Source organism: Asterias rubens, chromosome 1, assembly GCF_902459465.1.
Source record: "Asterias rubens chromosome 1, eAstRub1.3, whole genome shotgun sequence".
NCBI classification, from domain to species: Eukaryota; Metazoa; Echinodermata; class Asteroidea; order Forcipulatida; family Asteriidae; genus Asterias; species Asterias rubens.
This window is the reverse complement of record NC_047062.1, coordinates 17,755,682-17,769,948: the sequence shown is the minus strand read 5'-3', so window position 1 is coordinate 17,769,948 and position 14,267 is coordinate 17,755,682. Positions and strand designations below refer to the sequence as shown.

General features: G+C 40.4%; 1 protein-coding gene across 1 annotated transcript in view; it reads right to left on the bottom strand.

Moving 5' to 3' along the window:
• Positions 1-13,970, bottom strand: part of LOC117291387 (chromatin-remodeling ATPase INO80-like) — a 34,104-nt gene extending 20,134 nt beyond the window's left edge. Inside the window, exons 1-14 of the mRNA XM_033773043.1 lie at positions 13,808-13,970; positions 12,145-12,336; positions 11,257-11,393; positions 10,621-10,688; positions 10,131-10,274; positions 9,561-9,681; positions 8,699-8,749; positions 7,524-7,591; positions 6,963-7,115; positions 6,193-6,450; positions 5,472-5,667; positions 4,908-5,033; positions 4,226-4,440; positions 3,548-3,643 (exon numbers count right to left, since the gene is read on the bottom strand). Coding sequence (XP_033628934.1) covers positions 3,548-3,643; positions 4,226-4,440; positions 4,908-5,033; positions 5,472-5,667; positions 6,193-6,450; positions 6,963-7,115; positions 7,524-7,591; positions 8,699-8,749; positions 9,561-9,681; positions 10,131-10,274; positions 10,621-10,688; positions 11,257-11,393; positions 12,145-12,308 — 1,797 coding nt within the window. The 5' untranslated portion in view covers positions 12,309-12,336; positions 13,808-13,970. The remainder of the gene's footprint in view (positions 1-3,547; positions 3,644-4,225; positions 4,441-4,907; positions 5,034-5,471; positions 5,668-6,192; positions 6,451-6,962; positions 7,116-7,523; positions 7,592-8,698; positions 8,750-9,560; positions 9,682-10,130; positions 10,275-10,620; positions 10,689-11,256; positions 11,394-12,144; positions 12,337-13,807) is intronic.
• Between the last annotated feature and the right edge of the window lie 297 nt (positions 13,971-14,267).

The following is a 14,267-nucleotide window of genomic DNA, read 5'->3' as shown; positions in this document are numbered from 1 at the left end:
AGGAAGGAAGAGAAGGAGCTCGAACGAAGGGACTTCAAAAGTCGAACCCGTGGTACTGCAACCGTTTAACGACACCTCGTAATCACCCACATACCTAACACAGACAATGGGCGACCTGGCGTATGTGAGTTTGCGTGTGCGCACTTGGTTCTTCACTCAACTATGGTGTCGTATGTCGTATGGATATAATACAGAAAAACAACTTTTTTGAGACCTGATAAAAATTGTGTACACTTGTGGTCACCAAATCGAAAAACACAATTGAATACCAACCACCCTCGTGTGTTAATACTCAAATTTTGAACCACCGCTAGTGACCGGAAAGTCACAAAAAATGTAAAAATATGCCATGATGTTTCCGTGAAACACCACAAACGGTAAATGAAAACGTGTATATTCACAATTCTTGTCCCCAATGATTCAACTTTACACGCAGGCAAGAGTGCAGACTGGCGGTACCACACGTTCTGTACAAAGAGATTTAATCCTACTCGTTAATCGGCCGTCCAGCTGGAGGTCTCCTATCTTTTTCCACTGGCCAGACAGGGGCATTGTCAGAGTATTCTTTTGTTACTCTGCGATTTTGCGGGTCGTTCGAACTCCTTCTCTTCCTTCCTCCATGCTATTACCAAGTTTTAATTATCTTGTCAATCAGGGAGATTGCAGTATAACAGTTAATAATCGTAGACGTTAAAATGTACTTTTAATTTAAACGTCCGAAGTCTCAATCAGCAAGGCAAACACAAATCACCGACAGTTAATTGAAGACGAGTTAATTGAAGTTCAGTTAATAAAAAGGTGATTACTTTCCAAACTGCTTGTCCATCAAAAACCAGAATAAGACTGGGAACAGTGTTCTGTTCTTCATCACTATACAATGTACTACATGAAAGCATCCAGTGACTGAATTCAGATCAACATTTCTGATACACTTATCATAATCATTCGACAAAAACTTGTGTCCGTGGCCGCACCGTCATCAAATTGTAATTGGGGTGCTCTCCTGGAGTCGCTGCCACCGCCTCTTTTAATCGCTGCTCTTCTCAGCTCTCCTACACTTCTACCACTCCACTTTGTCACATTGTCTATGTAGCACAGCTTAGGGCGACCAGTGCCTCGAATTGTACCATCTATAACTGCGTCGGGTAAGCCTCCCTGTCTCATCACATGTGCGCACCACTAGTACACCGAGTGCTGCATTATTTGTTCTGAAAGGTTTCTCTGCGAGTCATCCACAATGAATCTATCAGGGTTAGGAGACGTCTCCTTGGTCAATAATACCACTGCCAATGAGGACGACTTGAACTCCGATGGTCAAGAAACTTGGGTTGTCTTAGGAACCCTTATGATGATAGCAGGTGCTTTGGTGCTTGCACTCAACTCTTTGTGTCTGATTGTTCTCCACCGCACAACCGTCATAACAGAACCAACAAAGGTTTTCATGATTTCGCTCAACACTTCTGACTTGCTTCTCGGAGCCGGCCACTTACTACCCACTGCCGTTGAGCAAGTGGTTGGTTATTGGCCATTTGGCGATTTTCTTTGCCAACTGTACACTTCAATCGGCAATATTTTCTTCGATTCCAGTTTATTCTCTCTGCTCCTTCTGACGATAGATCGATACATCGGGACTTTCTTTCCACTTCGATATCCAAGTCTGATGACCGTAAAACGGTCTCGGCTTCTGGTTTGTGCTGTATGGATTCTACTAATCATTCAAGCTGTGCTGATATACCTTATTGTCAATTGGCAGGAAACTGGACTCCTATGTTTATGGCAATGGGAAGAAACACAGCTTAGGACCATCATTTTAGCAGTACAAGTATTGGTTCCAACAATCGTCATCACAGTTCTGTACATTAAAATGATGCTGACTGCACTGAGGCATGCTAAACGCATCCACCAAGAGGGACAAATTCAGAACCACTTAGTTGGAAACCGCTCTCACAAGGCACACCGAAAATCTCTGACTACTGTTACTATAGTCACTGCAACATTGTACTTGAGTCTATTCCCCATGGTGATTATAGATGTAATGAAGTTTGTGTTTGAAGTTGACATTCCTGAGATTCTACGTAGCCTTGCCTACTTATTTTTCACGTCCAACTCTTGGCTTAATGTCATCATCTACTTTCTGAGAAACAAGGAGCTTCGAAAAGAGGCTCTGAAAGTTCTTAAATGTTGAGTGGAGGAAACCCAGCTTTGAAACTGTACATAACCAAAGACTACAAAAAGCTCTGCTGATCAGAAACACAAGAGCATGAGTCTGGTGCTCTTAATCGCTTGGTCATGACAAGAAAGACTAAGGCTGTATCCGAATTGGCGGCTACAGCTATGGCTACGACTGTTGCTATGTGTGTTGCTAAGGACATCCTATAATTCAAAGCATGATGACGCAGAAATCTGGCCGTAGCTGCAGCCACTAGTTAGGACACTACACAATACTGTTCTGGATGGGCACCCTTGACTGCCAAATTACTGTTGAAGTTTTTTCCTTGGGACAAGTGGCAGGTTGCTGCAGATTCAACAGCCCTTGACTCTAACCCAATAGACCATTTACATGGCTCAACATTACTGAATGAGAGCGTGCAGTCACAAAGCTTCGAACTAGATCAGCAACCAAAATCTGACAAACGGTAGATTTGTTGTACATATTTCTTTACCTAGATGATTATATTAGTTACTTGTTTGCTTTTCAGTTACCTGCACAATTAGTTTGAAAAGGTTTTAGAAACGACTTAAAGATTGTCGCTGATTACTCTTATAGTATTGCGCAATTTATTTCACATTCACTCAAGCTTTGATTTTCTACAGTCAATACACCATCAAAATATATATTTTGTTTATCGGTAACACCATGTGTGTGTCTACTTGCCAGGTAGATTTTGTTCTGTAGAGAACTGTTTTGCTTTACATTCTACTACTGCGGAGTGGATTTTGAAACTCGGGAGACTTCACAGTTCTGAAAAGAACTGTCCTGCTTTTTAACTACTACCTGGATGGACGGTAGGAAATCGCCCGGGACTATTACTTTAGCTTTTAGTGAAACGTTATTTGTAATTAGTCTAATATCTTCAACTTGTTATTCAATCGTGACAAAAGTTTCACATGTTGATGAAAAAGAACTAACAACTGTTCATTTATGTAACTTCAAGTTCCTCTTTGAAAGTATATTAAAGCAAAGTATGCAATTGTTCACAAGACGTAACACTTGCATCCAGGATTAAGATTATTATGGTTTCTACCCTACACCAACAAATGATAAGCATTGTATACTCCAAGTCCTGAGGACCAAAAATTCGAACCAATGACCCCCCCCCCCCCCCTCCCCCCACATTCTAGGGCAGACGTCCCTCCCACTATGTTAAACAATGATGATGTGTATTCGCAGTGCATAATGTGTACGATATAATAGGTACGATAAAAAATGGTAGGAAGAATATCATGTCTGCAAATATATGTTTCTTGTAAGTAATACTATCTTGTTAACAAGTATTTTCACGGTGCATGGTGCAGTACAAATCTTTATCAAAGAAAGTGACATTACCTTAAAGTTTGGTACGAAGCGAGCACACTCCTGCTGCCAGTTATGTAGAGTGGATGCTGGAGCGACAATCAGAAATGGACCCCAGATTCCTTGAGTCTGAAAAAAGTTCAAAGGTAAAAAGTTAGAATTGTTTACTTTTGATCAGAAGGCATGACATTTGGCATTTTAAAAAAAAGTAGGAACACTTTATTGATTAGGATGTCCAATTGGTTAAGAGCATCGAATTCAAGTTCTGGTGATTAAGTCATCCGAGTGTGGGTTCAGGTCCCGGTCGTGACACTTGTGTCCGTGAGCAAGATACTTGACTATAATTGTTTCTCTCCACCCAGGGGTAAATAGGTACCTGTGAGGGCAGAGATGGTTCTTGGGATTGATTTAGCTCTATAGAAGGGCATTTTTATTGCACATGCTGTATACTCCCAAGGGAGCTGAGATGGTTTAAGGAATGAATTAAAAGGCCCAATGACCAGCCGTCGATTTCACCAAACTAACTTAGGATTAATCTTAGGACTTCGGACAAGTTAAGTTCCTTAGCACTAGCAGTTAGGACACATTGAACCCATCCTATGTACGGACGAGTTACTCGAGTGAGATAGGATTAATCCTAGCTGCCGTAAAGCCCTTTTTAGAAGCCCTTCGGGTGTTAAAAGCGTAAAATAAAAACCGATCAAAACATACCTCAGCGAGATGAGCCAAGAAGCCAATGCTCTGTACAGTCTTCCCTAACCCCATCTCATCAGCAAGGATGCCGTTAATACTGCAGTCATAGAGGTTAGCAAGCCAGTTCATCCCCTTCAACTGGTAGCTCTTCAGTTGCCCTCTGAACATCTGAGGCTGGGGTCTCTCAGACTTCATCAACATCGCCGGGTCACTCAGACTGAACTCATTGTCAACTGCATTATGGAAATATTAAAGTGTTTTTATGAGTAAGACTGGGCGACTAGTGCGACAAGTGTCAAAGTCGTGACTATTGATTGCTTAGTCGAGTCGCCACTACCGTTATTCAACTACTTGGTAAATTGTGCCGCCATGACTACTACAAAAATAGTCGCGACTTCATGCTTGGTGAACCAATTGTCTCGCTCTTGACTTTTCACGGCAGCATAATTTACTTACAAAACACAATCAGACATCAGTGACACAATCATTTAATTCTTTCAGCACAAATTTAACTATTGCGTCGGCGGCAAACAAAATGCAGCAATGCATCATGGGAATTAAAAATTAGTTGCAACTAGTGTCGAAGTCGCAACTCTTTCAGGCGAGATCAAACCTTACTGTTTTACTCATTTCTCAAAAACTGTATAGCATCACACACAAAATATTTCAAGGGAAGTCTTTGCATCAACTCTGTACTTACATGCTTGCTGTGATGCATTAGTCTCTGGCAGAGGCATATCTGCATCAAAGATCCTCTGCTTCTCTTGATGGGTAGAGTAAGCCAGGGAAACGTTGGACAATGCTTGCTGCTTGACAATGTCGCAGTCTGATGCAAGGATAAAACAGAAAAGTACAAATCTGTATTTATTAAAAAATCTCTCATTCATGAGCAACATGAGGCTGTGTCGGTATTACGTCTACGGCTGTGACTTGATTGTCGCATTTGAGCATTTGAGCATAGGAGGTCCATAGTAACACCCTTAGCATCAGCCGCAGCCTTAACAATATCAATTAACTTCCATGGGTCTAGCTGTGACAATGCACGAGGCAAAACAAGAGAGGGTCTTTTTTCTTTTCTTTTTCGAAATGGCTGCCCAACACATTCTTAAAGACAATCAGCGGGGCTATTTTTCCAAACTTATTTCGTCCGAGATCAGTACAAATGATCCTTTTTTCGTAAAAAGAAACAGAAAAAAGGACGAGCCTCTAAAAAGGCGGGGACGCCAACCATGCTTTTTAAAATTGTCCTAACCCATTGACTCACCATAGTCATCGTCCTCTACGTCCACCAAGACCCCACCATGAACAGGGACGTGGCGTTTTGGGGTGTGGTCCTCTAACCTACTCAGAATCTGCTCTTTCTCCTCCTCCCCTTCCCCAGTGAGCTTACGACTCATGAAGTGAGCGTAGAGCTCCGTCTGGGTGATCAAGAAGTTCAGCTTGCGCTGCTGTCTCTTGGCCTGTCGGATGGAATAAAAGACAACAAGTGTTAAAGGGTTTGGGTACTTTTTTGTGCAACACAAAACACAATGTTCACAGATTTACATTAAACTTTCATGAAGTTACACAGTTTTATTGAACTAAGAAACAAGATCTATACACTGTTAAAGGCTCTCGACACTATTGGTAATTACTCAAAATAATTGTTAGCATAGAAACTGACTTGGTAACGAGCAATTGGAGAGCTGTTGAGAGCATAAAACATTGGGAGAACTGACTCCCTCTGGAGTAAAGTACCTTTTGAGAAAGAGGTAATTTCTCACTCAAATATATCTGAAAGCACACAAATTTGTGCAACAAGGGTCCTTTTTCTTTCATTAATCTCTTGCAACTCTGATAAACAATGAGTCCAAATTTTCACAGGTTTGTCATTTCATGCATATGTTGGCATACACTAAGTGAGAATACTGGTCTTTGACAATTACAAAATATGTCCAGTGCCTTTAAGTATTGTTCATTTTATTTTTTTCTTTCAAGCTACTTACCTCTCTTATCTCATCATCAAGACGTCTTTGCTCCTGGGCTTCCTTCTCTGCCTTCTTCCGATGTTCCCGCTCCACCTTGTCGTAGTGACGCCAGTAGGCGGTCATCTCTCGCGTCATACGCCGGGCACGGTGAGGCGTCTCTTTGCAGATGCGTTGGGAGGCTATCGCCGAACGCCGCTGCTCCTTCTGACACCCCTGGGCCAGCTTACGTGCATTGGTCAGGATGTTGTTATGAACAGATGTCCTGTGTTTCTGTGCCTGGTAATTATAAAGTGCAAGAGAAAAAAATAAGAAAATCCCTTTTTCTAGAAGTCCTCAAAATGCTAATCACAATCAGCAGCTAAAGTGCTTCTTACAAATAATTCTTTTTAGTAGTTACAAAAGGTATATCCTCCCTTCAAGTATGACACACAAAAAATCATTAAATATCAACAAATACAAACAGTTTTAAAACCTTTTACCAAACCTAAATAAAATATTTATAAAAATTCTTGATCTGGATAAATCTGGATAAATATTCTCAACCTCTAATTAGAGCCAAATAAGAAGAGAAGATGATGAAGAAATTTTAGATGTTGGAGGAAGACCCCAGAGAAATGTTCCAGGGAAAACCAAGCAGTCAGGTAGGGACTGAAAACCCAATCCACATAGGTCCCCCGGTGGGATTTGAACCAGGGTTCCGGAGGTGGAAGGTGAGGCAAGACACCACTACACCAGCCTGACCGCCCAATTCAACTGTGGTTTAGAGACAAATCAGACTGTAGAATTACCTTTGGGATATCCTTGCGGACGATGGCATGCCACACCCTCCTACGTCTTGCCTCCACATCCTTGATTGCCATTAACTTCTTATGGTTCAGGGCATCTTGGAAGTGAGCGATGGATGTCCTGACATTGGCCACAACAGGTGGTGCCACCTGCATCTATAGACAGGTAGAACATGACATATAATCAGGGGCCGATTTCACAAAGCATTTAAAAAAATTCATCGCAAGACAAATTGTCAGTATTACCAAAAAGGTGAATTGTATTGTGACCTCGCACTTTACTTGGCAACTACGATTGATTTGCAGTTGAGATCAATCTTAGCTCTTTGTGAAATCGGCCCCAGGCCTTGAACTTTGCTCTTGAAGGGGCAGTCATGTTTCTCTGGTAAGGGGCACTTCTGCTATAGAGAAATGGTAAGTTTGTATTGGAACCTTGCAGTGGGCACCTAAGCAAAAGCACAGGGCACCACGGCAAATGCAATAGTCACTTCATAACTGCAAGTTTTGATTTTGTTTGAGCTTTCTTTTCTTTTTCCAAAATTGTGGGTGTCTGCACTCCCTTACCTGTGGCTCTTGTTTCTCCAAGACCTCCACTTTCTTTCTTGGTTTGGGATTAGCCTTCTTTAATTTCTCTGCATTAACAAAAAAAAATCAACAAAATGATTTGAATAATATGTTTAACCAAGAGGTGAGCAGCAAATCACATGCAACAATAGGTACATTTTCAATATTAACAAAACAGTTTCTTCTAACAAAACATGGCATTAAAAGCCATGTTCAAAGTGCAAAAGAATGCATGCTTTCTGCAAAGATTCGTGACATACTTGCTTGTAAACAATTTGTTTTTTAAAGTTATGCAGAGAAAACCTTTTCATCAACAAATGATGTTATGGTGAAACTTTCTACATTTTCGAGATTGTTTAGTACTAATCTTTAATGTAAACACAATCAATATTTAACAAAAGAGAGGTCTTCAGTCCCTTTGTAGAGAAAACTGATTATCTTTGCCAGCAATATATTCAATTTGGAAGATTTTAACTGCACAAGGAAATCATAAATATAAATTGCCACCAAACTAATTAATAAGCAAAGACATTTCCACAGTTAAAGGCAGTGGACACTAATGGTAATTACTCAAAATAATTGTTAGCATAAAACCTTTCTTGGTGATGAGCAATGGGGAGAGGTTGATGATGGTATAAAACATTGTGAGAAACGGCTCCCTCTGAAGGGCTATCGTTTTCGAGAAAGAAGTAATTTTCCACGAATTTGATTTCGAGACCTCAGATTTAGAACTCGAGGTCTCGAAATCAACCATCTAAACGCACACAACTTCGTGTGACAAGGGCGTTTTTTTCTTTCATTATTATCTCGCAACTTCGATGACCGATTGAGCTCAAATTTTCACAGCATTTTATGCATATGTTGAGATATACCAACTGTGAAGGCTAGTCTTTGACAATTACCAATAGTGTCCACTGCCTTTAAAGAACAAACTGCAACACAGAAGCTGCAACACACAACATGAAAAAAAAAAAAAAATGGCATTTTGAAGGAAGCAAAATGATCAAATTTTTACTCAAATAACACATTCACTTTATGAAAGCAACATAAGTTAACGAATTCAAGCAATATTTGAACGAGGTACATATACACTCGTAAGCATTCCAATACCAGCAGGTGCAGACAGTTTACCCGCAGTGGCTCTTACTAATCCAGAGGGAATACAAGACACTAACCTGGTTCAGGTTGTTCCTCTGGCATTTTAATGATACTTTGTGGAGGAGAAACTGAGATAACAGGGAAAGATCGGATTCAACACAACAAAAACCAGAACTTGGAGCAGTTTAAAAATTAACACGTTCCCAGAGTTTATTGGGATTCTTAACTTTAAACAACAAAGATAAATCCAAGAAAAACTTTAAAATGGAAAACAATTCAAGTCTTTAAAAAAATTGTTTTTCTTTATTATTAACCAACACCTGTAAGTTCTGTCATAGCATTTGAAGAGAATCGTCAAGTTTGTAAGGCACTGTTTGTAAGGCACTGCTAGTGCCACCCTGACACTTCAGCCAGCAAGCTTGTGCTTTGGTAGCCCAATCAAGGTCAAGTCCGAAGAGGCTGAGGTCACCTGACCTATGTGGACATACGCACAGGGACAATGGCTTTGTGACAACAGACAAAACTAGACATTAAGTATCTGTGAACAAACACAAAAATGTTCTTTTACTTCCATTAAGTGCTCCCAAGCTTAAAAGTTGGTCTGATTTCAAGATCAGAGACTCTTAACCTTTGACAGACTTTTCTTCACTGAAGTGTGCCTAATGTCGTGAGATCTGAGGACACTTCTCTAGCTCTCATGACATCATTGGCTGAGGACACCACTCAACATAGAAGTGGCTTCATTTTGGAAAGCTAGACATTACGCCTGCTTTCTCAAAACAAATTTCAGCACCTTGTTTTGTGGCACAACTTAACACAGAATTCAGTGCTTATCAATACAGCCCACAAGGCTCTGCGCTTTACACTGCTTCTTTAGTGTATACTTCACAAATCTAAATGCTTTCCAACCATCCTTCCCTCAAATTTACAAATTCTCACCTTTCTCCTTTTTCAGTTCCTTCTCCTTGTTCTGTTTGGGACCTAAGACTTGTTTCTTGTGGTCCAGGAAGTTATCGTAGCTGGATAAGAGTCCGGTGCTATAGTACTGATACTGCTGAAGCTAAGTGGACAAAAGGACAGTGTTTAAACAGTATAATAAAGAAGAACTAATCTTACAATATCTCAGTCTTTGCTTAGGTGCCTCTTACAAGTGTCCCACTAGAAACATACCTTTCCTTTATAAATCTTGTAAGATAACTTTGTGTTCTAATCAATGGCAAGGGGATAAATGCGGCGATAGGGGCGAGGTGATCTGTTGGTTACTTGGTTTTATATTTCTTTGTTGTTGGTTTGGTTACGCTTGAATGGTTACAAGATTTAAAGTACTTTATTTATTTTTGACTTTTTGACGCTTCAAAAACGAAGCTTACAGGCCTGACTTTCACTATAAGTAAAAATGATGCACTAATGCAATACATTAAGTTTGCCTGTCTGAAACCAAATATATCTATTTAGTTTGGTGGTACTCTGGAGTGCCTGTCTGAACAGGGTGTTAGCTTTTTTTCTTACCTCTCCCTCAGTATAGAATTTGCTTTGACACTGACGTTTGTAGCGATGGAGCTGTATCATCTCCTTTAGCTCCTCTTGTGTAAAGGCTTTGTCCTCCTCGTCCTCCCCTCCGGACGACTCCGATGAATCGCTAAGCAGAATATTCTAAGAATTCAAAAGAGGAGAAAAGTCTTTAAAGGCACTGGACACTATTGGTCATTACTGTTAATAATTGTTAGCATAAAACCTTACTTGATATAGAGCAATGGGGGGGGGGGGGTGTTGATAGTATAATTAAACCATTGTGAGAAACGGCTAAGTTTTGAGAAAGAAAGTTTCTCATTCAAATATTAAAAGGCTTCAGAAAAATTTGTTTAGGCATCTGAGAGCACATAAATTTGTACATAAGGGTTGCTATTTCTTTCAAAGAGTAGAGAAGTCTAGTTTGTAGTCCAGCACTCCCTTGGTTCTTATTTCAGATGTAAATACTTTACCTCAAGTCTTAACTTACCTTCAACCACCTTCTGCTCTTCTTAATTTTGGATATATTGTACAATCGTCTCCGATCTGCCTTCCTCTCTGTTCACAGTTTATTGGGAGCGAAAAATAAATTCAAATATATTTACACTGATTTGGAAAGAAAACACTTCAGGATAACAGATTGAACGTAGGGGTTTTTAAAAGGGGAAATATTCAACAAGAATCCCCATTACAAAATAACAAAACCATAAAACAAATAAATAAATATTGTTCTCAAAACAACGAACTAATGAATTAAAATTAAACCCATTTTTTCCTTTTTAACATAAATATAAATATTTGGATTACAATTTTTGTTTAAATTGTTTTCCCATTCACATTCTTTGAGTTTGAAATGGAAGGGGCTTGGCCGTAAGTGAACAGGGTCCCATTTCATAAAGCCTGTAAGCACAAAAACTCCCAAAGCACAGAATTGTATTGCTTAGCAGTTTCAGGTTACCAGCCCAAATTACATTAAAATAAGTTTGCACTGTTGTGACAGGCGCCCGACACAAGTTTTTTACCTAGCAAAGAAATTTGTCAAGCAGTGTTTTCTGTTTAACCACTTTATAAAATTGGGCCAAGGACTGAATCCATTGAATTTAAAATGAAGATAAAGTTGACTGACCTGCCCTCGATGTGGTCAGACCATTAACTACTTTGATATCTTTGTCTCGGATGCTATCTTCTTGAAGGGCTTCGTCATCAGGTAAGACAGCATCACGCCCAATCTCTTCTTTAAATAGCTCCTCCTCACTGTGCTCACTGACGCCCCAAAACGAAAAGAAAACAAGATGAAATGTTAACAATATAAGAAGCCACAAGGGAAACTGACTGGGTAAATTTTTAAGAGATTTTGGGGGTTGAACAAAGAATTGACCAAAATGGGATTCCAACCAATGTCCTCCGGCACGTTAATTCGGAGGTCGTTGGTTCAAATCCCACTCTAGTCAATTCTTTGTTTAACCCCCAAAATCAACATAAAATGTTAACGACACATTATCATTCTGTGGTATGGGTGTTAACCTTCTCTTACGGAACTACACACGAGAGATTCCCAAAGATTGCTAAGAATCTGAAGTGCGGAGGATGCTGCTACAACATCTTGGAGCCGCAGGCATGCAAGGGTGCCTTTGGCAGCCTCCCACATTAACCCATATGTAGGCTATACAGGCTAAACAGTGCAATGTTTGGTCACTAATTACTATATTTGACTGGCGTTTTTGTGGAGAACTTTTGGAATCATTATCTCCAGCAATTATTTTGTTAAAAACTGCAGAGTTCTCTTAGACCCACGGGGTCGGAACGAAACTCACTTTCCAAGCATCTCTTCATTCACACCGTGTGGCCAAATGTGAACACGTAGCACAGCCTCAGATTGAAACTGTTTGAATTTTCAATGCACACTGCTACTGGAATGACGTCGAAGCTATTGGAACATACCGAATGCAGACCTGGGTCGACCCAGGGAAGCTAATCGAAACTCACCCCTTAATAACCTGCCAATAATACTTACGGTGTCGAGGCAGTCAGAAGTTTCTCAACATAATTCAAATAAGGCTCAATGCGTACTGCTTGCTCTAATCGCTGGATGTGAAGTGGCTTAGCTTGTGGGACCCCTCCTACTGGCCCCTCAGGTAACACAGCGTCACTGCCGACAGCTTGGCTCCCTTCACTCATAACGATAATGGTATAGCTGCATTGTCTACTGTAAAGGGACATCAAGAAATCAGTTGTTAATATTGCATACAGTTTAGGGACAAATTGGATGATTCGAATAGAATTGGATGATACCAAGAGTACTCTGAACTAATACTGAAAACAGAAGCTTAGTACCCGGAACTCACACAACATACGCGCCTCTTTCGTCTCCGGGTTTACGCTTTTGCTACCTTATAATTTGACGCAACTGAGATCCGGGTACTGAACGTGTATTTTTAGACCAGGGCAATGATAGCCATGACCTCTATCAGCTTCATTATTGCAGAGAGAGCGCCACATTATAGTCGCGATGACCGTAAACTGCGATCCTCCCAACTGCCGGAGGATTTAGGGTTGCGATCATCAAAACTAAGCGCAGGGTGCAGGACATTTAAACCATATACTTGGTTATTGCAATTTAATATATATAAACAACACCCTCGGTCTAACACAATAGTTACAGTACTGCATGAACTATACATTTTTTTCAGCTAGGCATGGTAGACATTGTCTTTTTATGTAGCGTACATCCACTGTGGTAAGATTCAGACAGTAAAACTATTTAGTAAAGAAAAACCAATAATTTATATAAACAACAATAATGACATTGATAGGACAATTCACAACCAAAGGTATGTGAATAATATTTTCTAATCAAGAAATATCAATAGACAAATAAGATAGAATAAAGCCTGGTCGGACCATACTTCCTGCGAATGCGAAGCAAATACTTAACTTAATGTTTACGTCACAAATTTGCAACAAATCATTCCCACAGCTGAGCAAAACTTTGCAAAATGTTCACAGCGAAACAGAGTTGTGACATTGTCAATATTCACTTCGCATTTGCATTCGCAGGAAGTGTGAACCGGGCTAAGACTACTCATGATCCGGAGCATGGAGAGAGCATGAGAGAGCATCAAAGAAGTTCAAGGACAAGACAAAAGTCAACTTAAAGCTTAGGTAGATTTAACAGACAAAACAAGCTGGTAAGTATAATCTTACATTCCCTTCAGAACCAACATTTGTAGTGATACAACCCTATTGGATCATGGAGCAAGTTGAGCCACATGTACTGTTCTTCATTATTAATATGATCAAACGCAAGTGCACTCCATGATATTCAATCAACCAAAAAGTGTGATTTAATATAAACACCGACAAACAAAGCCAAAACTTAAGACCAATGAATGAATGACAACAAACAAACAAACATAGGCAACGTCGGTAAACAAAGTCAACATGTGTAGTAGAATCACCCCTGCCCTGAAATCACCGTGCACAACCACAAGATACTATTAACATTCCTGCAGCATGCGAACATGAATCAGGAAATAACGAGGGAAAACGTGAGAAATAAATTAGGCCTAAATAATTATTTGAACACATTGGAAATGTGACAGAAATCATTTTCTTTCAGCCATCCAGCATCAGTCGGCCATGGGGCGTTCGAGTGCAGCGTCGGTGGCAATACTCACCCTCAGCCGGGGCAATTCCTCCAGAAATACAACTCCAGTACAGTGCAAAGCTGTAGACTGCAACGACAGCAAGATGGCGAAGCACTAGATGATTTTGCAAGGCAGCGGCGGCATTGAGTTGATAGAAGCCACGAGCACTGTGGGCATGACTGCCCTCCTGCTTTGCGGGGGGTCCACCGCCATGCATCGAGATGATGACAACCTCGTGCCCATAGGAGTGCGCAAACACACCGCGCCATTTTGAACCCTTAGACGCTTATGCGTTGAACGTGACCGGTGGGGACGAAACGACAGGGACGAAGTTGACTAAAAACTAAAACGCTCAGAACACTACGGAATCTGCAAGTGGACATATGCCGTGTATGGGTTCTTTTTCAGGGCCGGTTGTACTCATACAGACTTTTTGAAGACAATTTGAAAATAATGCGAAAATAATGAGGTCTCGAAATCAAGCATCTGA